Raw genomic sequence first — 16,288 nt, forward strand, 5'->3', positions numbered from 1 at the left:
TGTTTCATCAGTTCATAAAACTTTGTTCCAGAACTTGACTGCTTTCTTTTTGTATGTCTTTGTGAACAGCAACCTGGCCTTTCTGTCTTTGAGGCTTGGTTTACATCTTGTGGTGACTGTGGTGATCTCCTGATTGTTTACAAGGAAACATGTCCACCTACATCCTGGAAAGCATTCCTGACTTGCTGTGCAGTCACAAAGGGCTTTTTGTTCACCATGCAAATGATTTTCTGCTGAAAAACAAGACTTCAGTTTGCCTATCAGGCTAATAGATCTGTTGAGGATGCTAAAAACCTGGCTCTTCACTTCACTCTGCAACACCTGGAATCAACTAACACCTACGCATGCATCCTGTTCATAGATTTTAGCTCGGCTTTCGACACCATTAATCCTCTCACACTCTTCACCAGGCTTTAAGATATGAAAATCAACACAGTGCTGTGTTATTGGATACTGGACTTTCTTAGAAACAGAATTCAATCTGTCAAGGTTAACAATGCTACATCACGCCTGGCTGTGTGTTATCTCCTCTGCTTTTCTCCATCTGCACTAATGAGTTTACATCTCACCACAGCTCAGTCAAAATATTCAAATATGCAGACAACACCACTATCACTGGACTTATCAATAACAATGACGAGATTCATTACCACCAAGAGGTGAATCAGGCTGTACATTGGCGCAACTTCGTACTCAATACCTCAAAAACAATGGAAGTAGCTGTAGACTTCAGGAGGAGGTCAAACATCAAAGCCCCAGTTCATATCTATGACCAACCCATAACCCTGACAGACTCCTTCAAATTCCTCGACACGTACATCAGTAACAACCTCAAAGGGAGCATCAACACCAACCACATCATCAAAAAGTCCCAACAAAGACTGTACTACCTCAGACAACTGAAGAAGTATCATGTCAAAAAACACCTGTTGGTCCACCTCTAGAAAGCCACCATAGAGAGCATCCTCACATCATCTGTCACCGTCTGGTATCGGAGCTCAGACAGTCACACCAAGAGGAAACTGGAGTGGATTGTCACTAAAGCCTCCAACATAATGGGTCGTTACCTTCCTCCAATCAACTCACTGCAGTGTACCTTCAACCAGGCAGCTAAAATAACCAGCAACCCCACCTGCCCATCCCACCACCTCTTCTTCTATCCTCTGGAAGGCGCTATAGGTCCATATTAACCAGTACCACTTGATTCAAAAACACCTTCTTTCCTACAGCAGCCCCTTGCCATGAGATCCCATATACTGACCTTGATGCTCTGGACTGAACTCAGACTGGACTTGGTGCACTGGTACATTAATCATTGTACTTTCTGTCTGTTGGGCTACTTGATATGCTGGGAACTCACCTGTACATATCATATATATTCACTGTACATACTCTCACATTCATGTATTTCCTTTGTGTGTGTGTTGTTGTAATGGTTTATGGTGCCTGTTTGCTTGTTTTGTTCTTTCTTTTGCACTGGAACTGAGCTACCATGCAAACCATTACCACCAACATTGTTGCGTGGCAATAATAAAGTATCTATCTAGTTTCTACCTTTCTTGTGCTCCTCTGCCTACCAACTCATTTGACATTTTCTAGTTTTCTTGTGCACATTTGCTTTTTTAGAATGTACCCAGTTGTTGATTTTGGCAAACCAATTACCTTTGATATCTCTCTGATAGATTTTTGCTTTTTTTCAGCCTCATGATTAGCTTTTTTACTTGCATGGTCATCTCTTTACTCCTCATATTGACACACAACTCCACCTCAATCTAAATGTCAATTCTCCATCGACTCTGAGCTACGTGTGAGCTCTTTTGTGCTGAACTAAAGTTGAAATGACACACAGCCAAGTGTCCAATTACATTTGAACCCCTAAACTTTGGGCACTATGTGTTAAAAGGGCTATTATCTCCCACATAGTTCTTTCTATATTGATGTAAACCTCCTCAAGTTCAAGCTGAGACTTGGCACTTAATGTAGTATCCAATTAATTGAATGTGCTGAGGCACAGAGCCTGAAGAAGAATAAATGTGTAATTGCCCAAATACTTCCTGTCTGGACTGTATAGCCAGTTTCTGAATGAGGTAATGACATACACATCAGCTGCAGAGAAGTAGATTATGTTGCAGAAGTGGTTTCAGGAGTTTCTGTGGACATTTTGATATTATTTTCTGCTGTGATTTTGAGTCTGCATTTCCAGCTGATTACAGCTGCCATCATGTGTTGGAGCAAGTCAAAACCTTTCAGATCCACCTTTTCAAGCCCTCAGAGAGCAAGTGTTTGATGCACAAAATGTGGAGCATTCCTTGTGAGTGTTGCAGAAAATCCACAAATCCAGAGAGCACCTCTACAAAAGAGGTATAGAGGAATATCACCCTCCACTCAAAGTCAACACTTTACTTTAATCTTTAGTCTGCACTTCATTATTAGTCTTGAACATGTAGTTTTTTTCATTACCACTGGAGACATTATAAAGATTAAGTAATATTGCAAATCTACAACTGGGATATGCGGTTACACATCATTGATTGTGCAACCTGAAAGACAGAATGACTTGATTAATAATGCTTTTACAATGATGGTGGTTACATTATATATACCTCTGGAATAGAGGTTAATTTACAGTTCACTGTTAAATTCAACCTGTTGATGGCCGTAGCACTGCAACAACTCTAAATGGATGTCTTGTGCATTAATTATAATCCCAGCAGATCATATGTACATTATCTCAGTCACTTTGTAATATTAAAAACAACAAGGCTTCACACTGAAAATGATTTTCTAGATCACAACATGCAAATTGTCAAGAGATACTGAAATGATGATCATTATTAAGCCTTTTTTCAACCTGCTCCGTGCTGTGTTTACTCTCAATAACCAGTACAGATAACAGAAATGTAATTTTTAAACTATAATTCAGTATAATAAACATATTTCATCCTCTATCTACCATCTTCAGTCCTGTCGGTGAATTATGACTCTTCTTCGTTTTATGGCAAATCTCCTAATCTTATTGTGCTTTACAAAATCCTCTGATTTCATGCTTGCGTGTGTGTTTTTGTGTGTGGAGAACCACTCATCTCAACCATCTGAATAATAAATGAGATTACAGCATGAGACAAGGCCATCGGGTGAGCAGGGACAGAGCTAAGCTTCACCTTTAAAAACAGACTGAGCTCATGTACTGCTTGCTATGCTAGCCACTCGCTTTCAGGTTTAAAAAAGGAAGTGCACTATCTATCATTTGTACAGTCTGGGACAGTGGAATCAATACTGTGACCACGAGACGCTGCATCCAAAAGCCAGACAGCACAAAATCCTGCCTGAAGGTTGTTTTATCATCACGAAAAGTTTGGTAATGCTCCAAAAGGGAGAAGCAAAGAAAAATGGTAAAGATATTCCTTTTAGAGCTCATTAAAGCTCATTTTGTTTTAAGTCTCTGATTCAAGGTCTGTAACACAACTGAAGACTGAAATGTGGTTATTTCATTCTAATATCAGGTACATGAAGCAAAAATTAGGGGGAATACAAACAGTTATATCCAGTGGTGGACAAAGTGTGCAATAAGATCTTTACTTAAGCAGAAGTAACTACTACTCTGTTACAAGTATAAGTCATCTATTTTAAGTTTTACTGGTATTAGCATCAAAATATACTTTAAGTACCAAAACTAAAAGTACTCATCATGCAAGATGGCCACTGTGAGACTAATATATTATTATATTATATATCACTGCGTTATGGAAATTGATGCATTAATAAACAAACATCACTTTAATGTTGCTGCAGGGGTCATTTTAACAAACTATATACTGCTGGGTAGCTTAGTCTGTACTATTATATTATAATTTATTTGTTGATTATATTTTGTATTAGTAATCTGGATTTGCAAAGTACCATAAAATGGAATTACACAAATAAAGTGCAAGTACCTAAAAATTGTACTTAAGTAAATGTACTTAGTTCCTTTCCACCACTGGTCATCGATCATGTAAATCAACGAAACCTTTAATGGCTAAAACACTGGTCATAACTCAGATGCATTTTCAAATACAGCTATTACTCTCAACATCAGCAAACTAAAATAACCATTTTGTTGATTATTACTGCAAAAGTTGTTGCTGGATGTCTGATATCTAATATCTGAAGAACAAACTCAGGCTGTCCTACCTCAGCGATCCGGAGGATTGAGTCTCCGTTAATGTCAAAGTTTGGTGAGTAAGTGATGCACAGAAGGACCTACACACAGGAGACAGAAAAGAGAGGTTAAAGTTTATTTTTTTAAATAGTTATAAGTTAAGGATGAATGTTTCTTGTACTCTTTATAACACAAGTGGAGACAAATTCAACAGCTCAGGGAAAATGACTTGAATTGATGAAACCTCATCACAATCATAAACAGTTGCTCACAAAGTTGCTCCATATTAGGTTGAACACCAGTTGGCAAGAAACGTCAGCTACAAAAGAGACAAACCAACATGAAACAACTAACAGAGCTCTACAAAGGGCTAAATTACAGGAAATCATCCAAGAAAAACCTGCAATGCAGGTTATATTGTCTCGATGCAGAGCTAATTAGCACATCAGGCACATTTAAATCATTTAAATGTAGACCTACTGTATGCTAGCGATGTGCAGCTGGAATATGTAAAAAGTAATCCAGATATTATAACAAATGAGTCCAGATATTACAAGACTTGGACTGGGTTTAGGGGCAAAACAGCTTGTTCGCTCATGTCCTGGTTTTTACCTTCATGACTTCCACCTGCAGGTCCTCATGGAGAGATGGGGTGACTCTGACAGCCTCCAACATCTGGCTGAGCAGCTGCTTCTCCAGGACCTCCACCTCCACGCCAACCCCGCCCACAAACCTGTCCTCACACAGGAGCTTCTGATGGAAACAAGGCGGATGGAAGGAAGAGAATTTCAAAGAGCAGATCACTACTGCTGTGGTTAAAATCATCACGCTAATTAAACATGGAATTCCTCACATGTATGTCTGCACAAATCAATACTTTATACATGATTTTCTATAGTATGGGTTACATCATGTGAGACAAAAAATACTTCTTGCACGTGCTTGCAGAATATTGCATTGTTGGTGCAACAGATTTTTACCATTTCACTATTTTTCAGTGTTTGCAAAGAAACTGCTTAAATGGGACAAATTTTGATGTTCATGAGATTAAAAGTCAGATTATGTAACTTTTGCCACTGAGGCGATAAGTGACAATTCTTTACCTCTAATACGATCATATCTGTTCCATTGCATACGAGAACTATACTGTATATGTATCTTACAGTACCTGCATGCCACTTAGAGCCGTCTGTCCCAGTTTGGTATTTTTAGACTCCAGAGCCATCTGTAGGGGCAGCAGACATCGCTCTCTGGAAGCACAAGCAGAAAAACACAAACTGGTTATAACAACTGTTACAATTAAAGCTTTCAGTGCAACGTACAGCGCCGCACAGTGTAGTAAAGAAGTACATAATATTCCATATCACCCAATACGCTGCTAAGAGTCAGATTCACGTTTTAGTTGACGTTGACAGGGATGCTCTGAAGGGAGAAAAAAATATTTGATTGGTTGAGTTAAAATCATATCGCAGACAAAGAACAGCTGTTCTTTGATGTTTTTTTAAATTTGCCAATTAGCTGACTTGTAGTCTGAAACATTGGTGTTCTCATCATTCTGGATAAAATTCATCCACAATCAAACTAAAAGTAAACAGATGAGATAAAAAGCGGAAATTACTTCCATGTAAATTTGCATAAAAAACAACCAGGAGACAATACTAACAGGTGTTTTAAAACAAAGTGAAAAACATGGAAAATTTGAGAGTAGATTTGAAAAATGACTGTAATAAACACAAGTGTAACAAGACTGTTGCAAGAATCACATCTATGATGAGAAAGTGAAAAATTCAACTGGTTTTTCTCCTTGTTGCATCTGAAATATGTCTTAAAATTCTTCCATGTTACTACCCAGTGGTGTCTTATGTATGTTAAACCCCAGTCAGCTCTACAGAGCAAACTGTAGCCAGCAGGAAAGGTTTACATGAGGCTGTATAAATCTGTGAGAATTGCTATTGTTCCATGACTTCAATATTTAATACCAAGTAAGATTTTGAGGGGCTGAGGGGGAAAACGGATCAGCAGAATACGAGAAAGTCTCAGAATTTGACCTTCATCGTGAACTCCAGATCCTCCTCCCTCTCTCCTGCTCTTAGCGATGATACACCGTACACTTCATCTTCAGGATATCAAATCACAGCTGAGGGGGAAACGATTTGTGTGAGCTTCTCTCCTCTGACTTGACATTTCATAAACCACAGACACACACAGAGCTTCTCTAATCGGGGTGAGACGTGAGCATCGGAGATGGAAATCTGTTTGTATCTGTGTCTCCTTCCTGTGTTTCCCTCGCCTCGTCTCTCCTCACTCTGATGCTGAAAAGGTCACCGTCTCCACCGGTGCTAGAAGTTACTCATCACTCTGTCATACTCAAATATATATGTTTTAACAGGAGAAAACCCATGTTTAAGTCATATTGTAACAGCAGCGGTCAGCAATTAGCAATAAGCAGCAGCTCGTTCATGGTTGACAAATCTGTTCTGGTCAGACAAATCAAATTATGTACATTTGTTATTCATATTGTACATTTATAAGAGATCAACTGGTCATATTTATTGGGATTAACATGAGCCTCGTGTTTATATTGTTATCTACTGTAGATTAATGAAGAGTAAAAGATTTGATGTCATCTATAAAAGGGAAAACTTCAGCTTTTGTTCTGGGGCCAAATGTTTTTGTTGGAGGGCCAGATTTGGCCCTCAGGCTGCTATCTGCTTGCCAATGTTGTACAGGCTCTGGTGATCATATAACCAAAACCTGATATCTAGTAATAATCAGCTATATAGCCCAAAATACAATCTGTACAGCCAACAACACCCCCTATCTTTAAATCTTCAGTTTAGGTGAGGAAAGATTCCACAAAAATCCTTAATTGGGAATAAAATTCAAGAAACTTCTAGAGGAGCAACTGAGGAGGGATCCCTCTTCCTGGAAAGACAGATAAAGTAGCAATAACTACAAAGTAGCAACGTCATCTACTGTAGTACCACAAATACCTTTCTCTGTTCATACAGAAGTTACCAGTTTCCTGAACAGATAATGGCACCTTTTGTGTACACTCGCTCAGTAAGTTCTATTAGATCCTCCAGAATATCCTCTATACAAGATTGTACCATACCATTTCGTCGCACTGCATTTGGGCAGTCAGCTTTCTGTGTGAAAGCCACCACTCAATACCACTCAATACCTGATTATATGATAGTGATTATATGATATTGATAGTAGTTCTATCAATGCATTCAAGGCCAAATTAAAAAATCAATTAAAGACGAATCAGCTGTGTGACCACAGAGCCTACATTATTACTACTACTTTACATTATTAATTTTTAATTGACATTGTGGGTGTATGTGATGTGCTGTTGTGTGTAGCTTTGTATTTTGTATGGTTTGATCTTTGTGTTCTGTTTTTTTTTTTTGCTTTGTACTGTTGTATGTTTTGATTATAATGGACTACAGATGCAAATTAGCTTCAAACTAACTCCGGTGCAGTGTATCATTTATGCTTAATACTGCACACACTGTCCTGTTCAATAAATCAAATCAAATGGCGCTTATGTATTTTGTTATCAGTTTAAAACGTTGCCTGTCACCAATGCTTGGTGCTGTCTGAAGGTCCAGATTTTGATTAAGTACTGATCAAAATCTGAACTTTACGTTCCTGCCTCTGCCTTGCAATTTCCACTTCTGGCATCATTATCAAGCAGGTTGCACAAAAATATTTGACAGTTCTTCACTGAACCTCTCATACACCTGACTGGATGATCCACTCAGTACTAGTACTGCTAGGTTTTCATCAGACTTTGCTTCCAGATTGCAAATGGTAATGTTTATTAGTTTAGCATGTGTTAAGTAGCACAAAACACAAAGTACAGATGAAGCTGATGGGGATGTCACCAGTTTTGCAAGTTATTTGCTCATAAAATCAAGTTATGGGACAAAGTAAAGTTTTGACCTGATGATAGTGATGGGTGAAATGTTACAGGAGGAGAACATGAAGGTCTCTACAACATTTCATGGCAATCCATCCAATAGCTGTTGAGATATTTTAGTCTGGACAAAAGTGGTGGACTGTCAGAGAAGATCAACATTTCCGTCCCTGTCCCATGCCTCTAATATCAGCAGCTTTGACTACTTTGTCTTTATTAACCAAAACTTTTCATTTTGTCTCCTTTTCTTCTCGCAGCATGTGTGTTTGATTCTAGAAAGGCAATACGGATACAAACATTTTAGTCAACTCTGGCGCATTGCACAGAAATGTTTATTGAGAGATTCAATGAATAAAATATATAAAAATAACTTCAATCAGTTAAAAATAAAATTTCTTACTTACGAAATCCTTTTTTCCTCAAACTAACCACTATAGTGTTGGACAGAGTCAGTTACGTAACTGTGCAACTGTGTTTGAACCACAAAGTTGAAGTTTTTTGGGTTTTTTTTTTCCATTTCTTCACTCTTTCTTTGTTTTGTCCTGTGCTGTTACACTTGCTCGCTCCTTATCTCCCTCTTATTATTTGTAGCTGAGTGAGTCACCGTGCTCTGCTGCTGATAACAAGCTACCGTGCTTCATCTCTGAGTTCTCAGGCTGCTCCGAGCTGTCACAACTACACTGGTTCAAAATGGACTGCGAGGAGTCTTTCTTGGCACGCTTACCACCAGTTCTCAAACAGTTTCAATGAGTTCAGATTCTACATATGAGCATTTAGAGAGCAACAAATAATAAACCACAAAGAAAACCACACACAGGTGAAGCATCTAGTCCCAAAAGACACGAAGAAATTTGAAAAAAGAAAAAAAAAAGAAGTACAAGAATATCAAACTACTTAAAAAGACACATAACCCATTTAACATCTGCTAAAAATATTCAAAAAAAATTCAAATTCAATTATTTATAAAAGAACATAAATAAAAACATCCTTCATTAAGGTAATTATTCAAAGTTGTCATTATTACGTCAATCAAGAACATCCCATAGCAACTATCCTTCAGAGAGAACCATCGTTTCATCCTGTTTTCTCCTGTCAGTCAGTTTGTAAGAGTACAAATCATCTTTGTTCTAGTGGCTGAGAGCCAATTTTGTCATAAGAGTCTTGAAATCTTTTTCGTACAGACAGGGGAGCACACTGACTGAAAACCATTGCACTACATTACAAAGACATTATCATCAATATTTAATCTTAATAAAACAATAAGGGTTGTTGGATGAATAATTCACGTTGCGTTGAGCTGCTGTAGCCTCCAGAATTTATGGCACCTTCATCACAGTCCGACAGCCACCAGCAGCAGCTCTCCGTTCACTTTACATTTGACATTTAATACATTCAAACACTCTTAGCCAAACACGGGAAGAACCAGCGTCAGATTCAACCTGCAAGCAAGCTGCAGGAAACAGAAAATCTATGATATGGGAAGACACAGTACTTAAGTTTGAACACAGGGTTTGTCTACAGTCACTGTGAACAGCTGTCTGCTTTTTTAAATGTCAAGATTGATTTTCTCAACATAATTTAATAAACATGAATGGGCTAAAGTTAATGACAGGAACACTTGTAAAATCTAATATAATAATGCTGCAATAAATTCTACCTTTATGTTGAAGTTTGTAATGTTCAGTTTTTGACTTAAGTCTATGGTCATTTTTGAGGCCTTGCACAGTATTCTAAGGTTCAATATTATGCTTTTTATTTTAGGAATCCAGTCATTTATCTGTGTTTCTTTTAATGTTGCAGGATGAGTGAAAATCAGATCTATTTACAAAAATCTGGGTGAAAATCAGCTGATAAAGTTTGCAGTGCAAACACTGCAGATTAACTGCTGATTGTGTCTTTGGATTTACTTTGAGGAACTCTGGCACACGATCAACAGCTCATTTCTGTTCTTTTCTATTAGTACAAGGTTACCTCATTTACAATAAACCACTGTAATCAGTGTATTGTTGACACAGGAAGTTCACTTTTCGGTGTGCGGGGAGATAAAATCAGAATGAAAATCAGTTATAGACAATCTGCTCCTTTTTTTAAACTCAGTGAAAGTCGTTAAAAATGAAAACAACGACCTTTATGGAATCTTGTATTATACCAATTATACTGTTGTTTAGTCCAATTAGAGCTGCAACAATTAATCAATTAATCTTTTAGATGATTGACAGAAAATGATTGGCAACTATTTTGATAATTGATTCATTATTTAAGTCATTTCTTTAAGCAAAAGTGTCCAAAATTTTCTAATTGCAACGTCTCCAGTGTGAGGATTTGTTGTTTTTTTCTGTTTTATATCCATGTTAACTGAATATCCTTTTGACTGTTAGTTGGACAGAACAAGACGTTCAATGACATCAACAAGGACTCTGGGATAATGTGATGGGCATTTTTTTTCTCACAATTTTCAGACATTTTATAGACCAAATGATTAATGGATTAATTGAGAAAATGCTCTGCGGATTAAATGATAACAAAAATGTGCTAATCTCCAAAAATCAGTAATTGTTACAGGACTGTTGTATTGGACTCCTGTAGTCTAAGTTCATACTGTATGTTCTCTACTGTAGTGATGTTCCAGCTGTGTTTTCACTGAATGTTGCTCGAAGCCACACTTCCCAATTTCAGTCTTTAAATTCAATATTTGCATTATCATCCCAGGTTTTATTTCATCATTCAAATTCATTCAAATCATACATTCTGTGTAAAACAGAGGTGCGTAAGCCACGGGGCCCAGGCAGTTTGAATTTCAATATTGAGTTATCTATTCCCTGCAGTAAACACACAGACTGTGCAGTACGTGTAGCTGGAAGGCAAAGCTAACAGTCTCACCACTTTAATCAAGAACTTCAGCTGGTCTAACAAACCTTCAGGCAGCCAATGTTTAACAAATTACATGTCAAATGTGGTTTTATGATCATTTTTTTCAATTACTATACTTTGTTGTTTCTTATTTAGGTTTTGTCAGGTTTGCTGTTTTCTGCTACAGCGATTAAAACAAGTCTTGACTTCATGCCTTCACAGTTTTCAGTTGAAGTGATGTGAACTGACTTGAAATGAGATTTACTGCGTGTCATTTAACTTACCGAAGTTGTGAAGGGGAAATCTTGGCTGATCCGCTCTGAGACTCAAGTGTTTCTGTAATTTAATGGAACAAAGAAAGAGAAACATTGTGATTAATAACACCTGACAGATGTGCTGGAAAGTATTCTGTTTGTTGAGCTCACAAAGTGAGAAACAAGAGATTTTCTTTACCCAAAAGACAAATCTGGTTCCCCACACAACAGCTAATGTTAACAGTTTTTGGCTTGGCTTGTTAGTTAGCTAGTTAGCATAGAATTAGCTAGTTAGCATAGAATTAACTACGTGAAAAGCTGCGTTTCAAATGGATATGTTTAACTCCATATGAACACCTCTGTGCTAAAATTGTTAAAGGATAAGACTGATGATGTTATATATTTTTCTCGTCAAAGAAAAAACTCGTCTGTGCATCCAAAGCCTCATATATCTTATATCTCTGTGTCGTAGAGCTCCATGTTGTCCAAAAACTATTTAAAAAATGAGTTACAGTGTTGCACTGGGTGACATATTCCTTCATTACCATGAACACACACACTGTAGTTTATTTTGACTCCACCCTACACACACCTTCCTGCTGCCATACAGTAACTACTCACTGGAGCCCCAAATGTGTATTAATCCACCACTGAAAATAGTCCCCAAGAAACGGACTTATTTCCTCCTGTTTGCGTAACATTGTGTAAAACTACAGTGCCCAGCTGTTTTAGGAAATTATTGACCCTTTTTTAAAAACGGAACTACATATTTATTACCCGTTTTTAAAGAATTACAGCTTCAGTAACAATGAATGATATTCAGAAAATGCAGAATAACTCCAGCCTTGTCCTTTAGGAAACTACATATCAAACGTCTGTTATTACAGCTTGTTAAAAATAACGCAGGAAGCGTCTTCACGCTGAGATGACTGTATCTCGGAAACCTTGAGATATTTAACCTTAGTTTCCAAGCAGGGACATACTACTGCATTTTTTACCAGTAGAAACTTGAAATATGAGACTTGCTGACATCTCTAAAAGACAGCATAAATCTCCTGTTACTCTGCACACACTGTCCTGAGTGTGTGTGTGTTTCAAAGTTTAGTGTGCATCAGCCTTGCCCTTGCACTGTTTATTGCCATGCATGTGCTCTATGTGCGTGCGTGCATGTCAAAGGTGGCGTTCACTTGGGGCATTCAGAGACAACTACAAGCTGCACATTGACTAGTGTTACGGACGTGTCTCCAAACGTTTTGAAGCAGCCTTTAAAGTCAAACTAATGGAGTCCACTTCACACACCGTCAGTCTGAAAAGCATGTGATACTGTTTTGACGTGTCACAACCGAGACCTCAATTCATACATCCATCTTTCATTTTTGTTTCCATGTATCTGCAGGCACTTTGGTCATGCCCTGTTAGGTTTAAATATGCCCTTCTGTTCCTGCACTAAAACAGTCTGTGTGTGTGTGTGTGTAAGATTACATGATTCTCCCTTCATCAGCACAATCTGTGCCAATTCATTACTGCTGTCTCACCTGCCACCGAAAAGGTCAGGCTTCATTAGTATTAATAATATCACCAGTAACGTCAGTAGAAACGATTTAAAATTGATATCGTAGATTTTTTTTTGTGAAGACGTCACATGTTCTGAGAGCAGCTTCAGAGGCCTTTCTGCCTCACAGAGGAAGAAGCACTGAACTATGCAGACAGACCGAAATAAGTCTGACAGCCTTTTCTTGTTAAAAATGTTCTTCATGGTTTCCTACCTTAAGTCTAAGTACTGAGAATATTTCTAAATTGAACAACCCTTTCATTGGGGTGAGAAAAGGCTAGTGAGTCAGCAAAAGCTCCATTCTTAATGATTATTTATTCTGTTGTTTTGCTGTTGTGCTTTTCTCCAATTGCAGTTCAGAAACACAGATGGTCTCAGGTCCTCTCTTGTACAATAAAACAACTAAAGCAATCATTTAATAGGACTAAAACCTAAGAGCACAAACTATATTAGTCTACTAAGTGTGATAAAATCACCACATTTTCTCATTAAGGATCATTAACACTAGAAGCCTTTATATTTATTTTTATACGCATCTTCAAACACACACACACACACACACAAGCAGACTAAAATATCACAGACTGTACTGTGCCATATGTTCTGCTGTGCACTCAGTTATGCATTATGTCATCATATGACATCAGCCTGAGAAACCGATATAATTAATCATTAATCATCTAATATTATACAAGAAGCTCCCTACATACAACTTCTTCTAGTTAAATAATATTCCTATACAGACTTTACAGCATGTCTGTAATACTAAGTAGTAAGTTTATAGTGTAGCCTACTTATTGTACTTTATATCACTGTTTACATTCTGTGACATCACTGTTCCTATAGTTCACTGTTTTAACATAGTAGACTCCTGCTATTGAGCTGCAAATCCTCAAACCCCATTCATGTTTACACAGGATAACTATAAAAGGCAGGGTTGTGGTTATAGAAGTGAAGGGAGGATCATCTCACCGTTGTCCACGGTGACACAAGCAGTGTAGCAGGGTGAAGTTGACTTCCTAACCTTCCTATATCTTATTTATACTCCTCAATCTGCCCTTACATCCATTATTAAGACCCTTAACAACTTTATTTAACGCACATTTAAGCAACCTAACCCCTATGCCTCCAATTTAAGATAATAGTAATCAGTGAAATTAGGGAAGCGTGACACTGTAAAGCTGTTTTTAAATAGGAGGGTACTTTTTAGGTGTTTATTGGGTGTTAATCCACTCACATTACATGTCCCTATAGGGATATATTCGATTTCCATAAAACAATAAGTGTTTTCCATGTGTATGATTTTTTCGATGGCCCTACTAAACAGATATGCACCCAAGCAGAACTGTACTGTGCCTCTCACAAACAATCTGAGCAGCTATATAGGCAGAAAAAGTGCCTATATAGTGCATTCATGTGCAACCATACACACAAGAATAACATGACTTTGCTTATTGGATGTTATCTTAAATTAAGAACTAGATGCTGCAGAAGATGTATAGTCAGAATTCATTAAAAATTAAAGTTCTTATGCTTCGTTGATCCCATGAACCTAAAGACAGAAGGTGCACCTTTTTTTTTTTTCATTTATTTATTTATTTATTTGGATGTTGGAGCTTCCCTCAGCACATGGACAGCCCCCTTCACCTCACAATCAGTCCCCTGGGGCTGACTAATATTCTCAATTAGTGGAAATATTCCTCTGTAACTCGTGTTTTCTTGCATTATTTCAGCACCATCTAAGACAGAGGCCTGTGGGACTATTGTACCTATGTAAAGCTAGCAGGTGTACAGGCTACAGTCGCATATTTCTCCCATCCTTTCCTTCCCCCCCCTACTCCTGCAGCCGGGCAGCCGGGAGTCTGCTGTGCACTCACCGCAGGCGTGGACGCAGGCATCGCGGATGGCTTTGTGCTTGTGGCCGGACGCGTCTTTCTGCAGCTTTCGCAGGATTTCCTCCATGCTGGCTCCCAAAGACTTTAAACGGCTTTGTAATCTTAAAAGGACAGAGACGCGGCTGGGTCTGGAGGGTTTGTATACCTACGTGGTGGTTTGTCTGTGGTATTTTAAGGGTGCAGTGACAGTGACAGCATCCCTGAACCCCCCCTGATGAAGGCGATGATTCATTCCCAACGACCAGCCAATGATGTCAGGCCAGCCGTCAGTCCTGTGGAGGTGGAAGGAGGAAGCGCCTGTGTTTCTTTACATTAATCCAACGCTATGGCTTCCCGGCAGAGCAGCGACACTCTGACATATGAGCAATAATCAGCATAAATTGGATCACCCATCCAGCGCTATATAATTTCAGTGAATACGCCCTTTTATCGTCCTCGCCAGTCATTTATATTCCTCAGCACTACCGTGTTTCTGGAATCCGTTCCAGCTGATACTTGTGTTCTTCACGGTGTCCAGATCCGGTTCCTTCAATCCTCCAAATCAAGCTTCCTGCACGCCAGGAAATCACTACCGCTCAACGGGATGAGAGACTTCCGCTAAAAGTGGATTTCTCTCCAACCTGGCAACACAGTATTTACACCGTTTCCCTGTGGGGAAGGTTGAAAGTGTGGCAAGCGGGATGGAGTCACTGGAATGGGATTTCCTGTCTCTGCAGGGTGACAGGTGGAGGAAGCTGCGCTCAGGCGATTCCGCCTGTCACCGACAGGGACAAGAGAGTGAAATACTTCATTTATTTTATTTTATTTTATTTTAATTGAAATCATATTGTGCTTGGAGCCCATATTCTCTTTGGATGCAACTCAGTGTGTCTATGTGTTTGAACACTTGAATAGGACAACTGTACAAACATACAGGCAACAAAGAGCATTAGACAATTAAAGTATCACATTCAGAGGTTCAAACATTTAAGCCAAATGACTAAATGAGGCTTAATTATACACGAGCCGAGTCCAACAGTTTTATGCATTTGTAGTTTTTAAGCAAATAAACATAGTTGAGTAAGAAATCTATTTATACACAGTAGTTGCTTGGTTAAAGGACTGGTTCACAATTTTTCAACAACAGTCAGGTGTCCATATGAGCAGTGAAAGAGGTTTTCCTCTCTGTAATCACTCCTCCTGTTCATACTGGATATTAAAAGATCCTTCAAATGTGCTTTCAGTGTAAGTGATGGATAAAAGTTGATGTGAAGCTTATATGAGGCTTCAGCAGACTGAGTTAGTCATATCAAGCGGATATCTGACACATTTACAGTCTTTTTATAGCATCAAATTCCCTCTTTGTGTTTCCTCGGACAGTGTTTCCCTGTTGAGCTGCGGTGGAAGTATAGTAACAAAAAGAGGGAATTTGGCACTAAAAAGACTGTAACATTGAAAGATATCTACTTGATTTGACTCAAGCTTCATATTAGCTTCAGATAAATGTTTAAATACATGTTTGCACAGAAGAAGGACTGTGGATTTTGTCCCCCATCACTTATATTGTAAGTACATTGTGAAGGGATCTTCTAATGGTCAGTATGAACAGGAGGAATGATTACAGCAAGAAAAACATGTCTCATTGTTCATTTGGGCTCCTGACTGTTGTTGTAAGACAGACCTTTAATGAAC

At 38.4% G+C, this 16,288-nt stretch overlaps 1 protein-coding gene across 2 annotated transcripts in view; it reads right to left on the minus strand.

The window, feature by feature from the left end:
- Positions 1 to 15,742, minus strand: part of arfgef3 (ARFGEF family member 3) — a 56,770-nt gene extending 41,028 nt beyond the window's left edge. For both annotated transcript variants that reach the window (XM_044373124.1, XM_044373123.1), the window contains exons 1-5: positions 14,600 to 15,742; positions 11,201 to 11,252; positions 5,310 to 5,391; positions 4,754 to 4,894; positions 4,174 to 4,242 (exon numbers count right to left, since the gene is read on the minus strand). In XM_044373124.1, coding sequence (XP_044229059.1) covers positions 4,174 to 4,242; positions 4,754 to 4,894; positions 5,310 to 5,391; positions 11,201 to 11,252; positions 14,600 to 14,684 — 429 coding nt within the window. In that variant the 5' untranslated portion in view covers positions 14,685 to 15,742. The remainder of the gene's footprint in view (positions 1 to 4,173; positions 4,243 to 4,753; positions 4,895 to 5,309; positions 5,392 to 11,200; positions 11,253 to 14,599) is intronic.
- Between the last annotated feature and the right edge of the window lie 546 nt (positions 15,743 to 16,288).

Source organism: Thunnus albacares, chromosome 14, assembly GCF_914725855.1.
Source record: "Thunnus albacares chromosome 14, fThuAlb1.1, whole genome shotgun sequence".
Lineage (NCBI taxonomy): Eukaryota > Metazoa > Chordata > Actinopteri > Scombriformes > Scombridae > Thunnus > Thunnus albacares.